Consider the following 1,682-nt stretch of genomic DNA (forward strand, 5'->3'; position numbering starts at 1 on the left):
CATATACATACTGTATACACACAACCATCATTTCCTCCTTCATTTTCACATGAGAACCTACCAAAAATCGATGTAAATTTGGATCTTTAGGCACTTTATTACCAGCAGCCCCTTCTTACATGCATTTTGTTCTAATAAAAATAACAAAGATTCCGCATTTTGAATCCTAAAATTGTATTTCGGCACCAACAAGTTTCGTTGAGAGCTGTGAGCTGAAAACAACTGAAGGGTAGCATCTTTATTGTTATGTTTCAGGTCAGATTTACAAATTAACTTAGTCATTTTTGAGGCATTGATATCTCAAAAACATTAAATTTTAAGATAGATTACATAAATAAATTGACAAGCATTTTCATATTTGAAGGTTTCAGAGATTCACATCTGAGCTGTGTTATGAGTGGAGCAGCTTCAGTCGTTAAACTCTCCTTGATGATCATTTCATTGTTGGGTTTCAGGAGCACGGCGGTGGCTGTYGAGTCCTCAGGGATGCCCACCGTACCCAACAACCTGCGATCCCAAACTCCAGATAAATCCCCCAATCCCAGCAACAACCGGAGGGTCAGGGTCAGCGATGGCACACACACTCAAAAACAGATTGAAACTGCAGCATCCTGAGATAAAATGTAGAGTTTTAACAGCTTGGATGTGTTTGAACGCAGCCCGACGGAGCAGAAAGCGTTGCCAGTTTACCCTCCAGTGAAYGTGTGCCTGAGAAGAAGGCAGCTGGTCACCAGAGGACAAACTCTGACGCTCCGATCATCTCCGTGTCCCAAGCTTCTGTCTCCTCAGGTAACGAGAAAACATCTGCAGCTGAACTGTTGGGTCTTGTTCTTGCCCCTCCACAGCCCACTCACACACAAACATTTTGACAACTGAATCACAGTTTCAAGATGTGTCAGAAGCAGCAGATCACATCAGACCATCTAACCTCCCCGCAGAGGAGAAACGCCACTCAGTGCATGCAGAATCTTACAAAGGATAAAATCTGTTCCTCCGTCGGGAGCCGATGTCACGTCTGCACAAATTACACAATTAACTTCACCTCTGTCATCCTTRACTGCTGCTTCTTTTAAGTCTAATCCACTTCACTTTGCCTAAACCCAAACCTTTTATCCCAGCTTTTACTGCAGCTCACAAGTGTGTAGAGATTTTTAAAATGACTCAGATTAGAGGCAGTTGTTGCTAAAAAAAAACTCACAGACTGATTTTAGGCTGTTTGTTAAAGATGTGTCTCATTTTGTTAAAGGCTGACAGTTTAATTTTAAGACGCTTGATGCTTTTGTGGGATTTTATTTATCAAGCATGTAACGAGTCAAGATTTTGTCCCCATTTTCAGATTTAAACACTGTTAGTAAAATGTAGTTTTGGACAAAACCTATTAGTTTTTTCTTGCTGYAAGGTTTATTTTTGTTACATGTTAGACTATTTTTTTACGTAGTTCAATTTTTTTAATACGTCAATTAATGAGTCAGTATTTTAAGGGGAAACCTTGAAGTTTCATATTCATTTCACTACGATGATCAACAATATTTATTCAGACTCTGAAGTGCATTAGTTAAATTCATATATACATATTTACTTCACAAACTCTCCTTTAAAGGCACAGTGTGTAGGATTTGTTGTTTTCAGCGACATCTAGTGGTTGAGTGGTTGAATCATCCTCCCTGGTCCTCCCCCCACCC

At 39.8% G+C, this 1,682-nt stretch overlaps 1 protein-coding gene across 1 annotated transcript in view; it reads left to right on the forward strand.

Moving 5' to 3' along the window:
• Window positions 1-1,682, forward strand: part of sytl5 (synaptotagmin-like 5) — a gene marked incomplete in the record, with an annotated part of 55,654 nt that overhangs the window by 31,951 nt on the left and 22,021 nt on the right. The window contains 2 exon segments of the mRNA XM_014017538.1: window positions 456-564; window positions 660-789. Coding sequence (XP_013872992.1) covers window positions 456-564; window positions 660-789 — 239 coding nt within the window.

The sequence above is a fragment of the Austrofundulus limnaeus genome, unplaced genomic scaffold (genome assembly GCF_001266775.1).
Source record: "Austrofundulus limnaeus strain Quisiro unplaced genomic scaffold, Austrofundulus_limnaeus-1.0 Scaffold171, whole genome shotgun sequence".
In the NCBI taxonomy this organism is placed as follows: domain Eukaryota; kingdom Metazoa; phylum Chordata; class Actinopteri; order Cyprinodontiformes; family Rivulidae; genus Austrofundulus; species Austrofundulus limnaeus.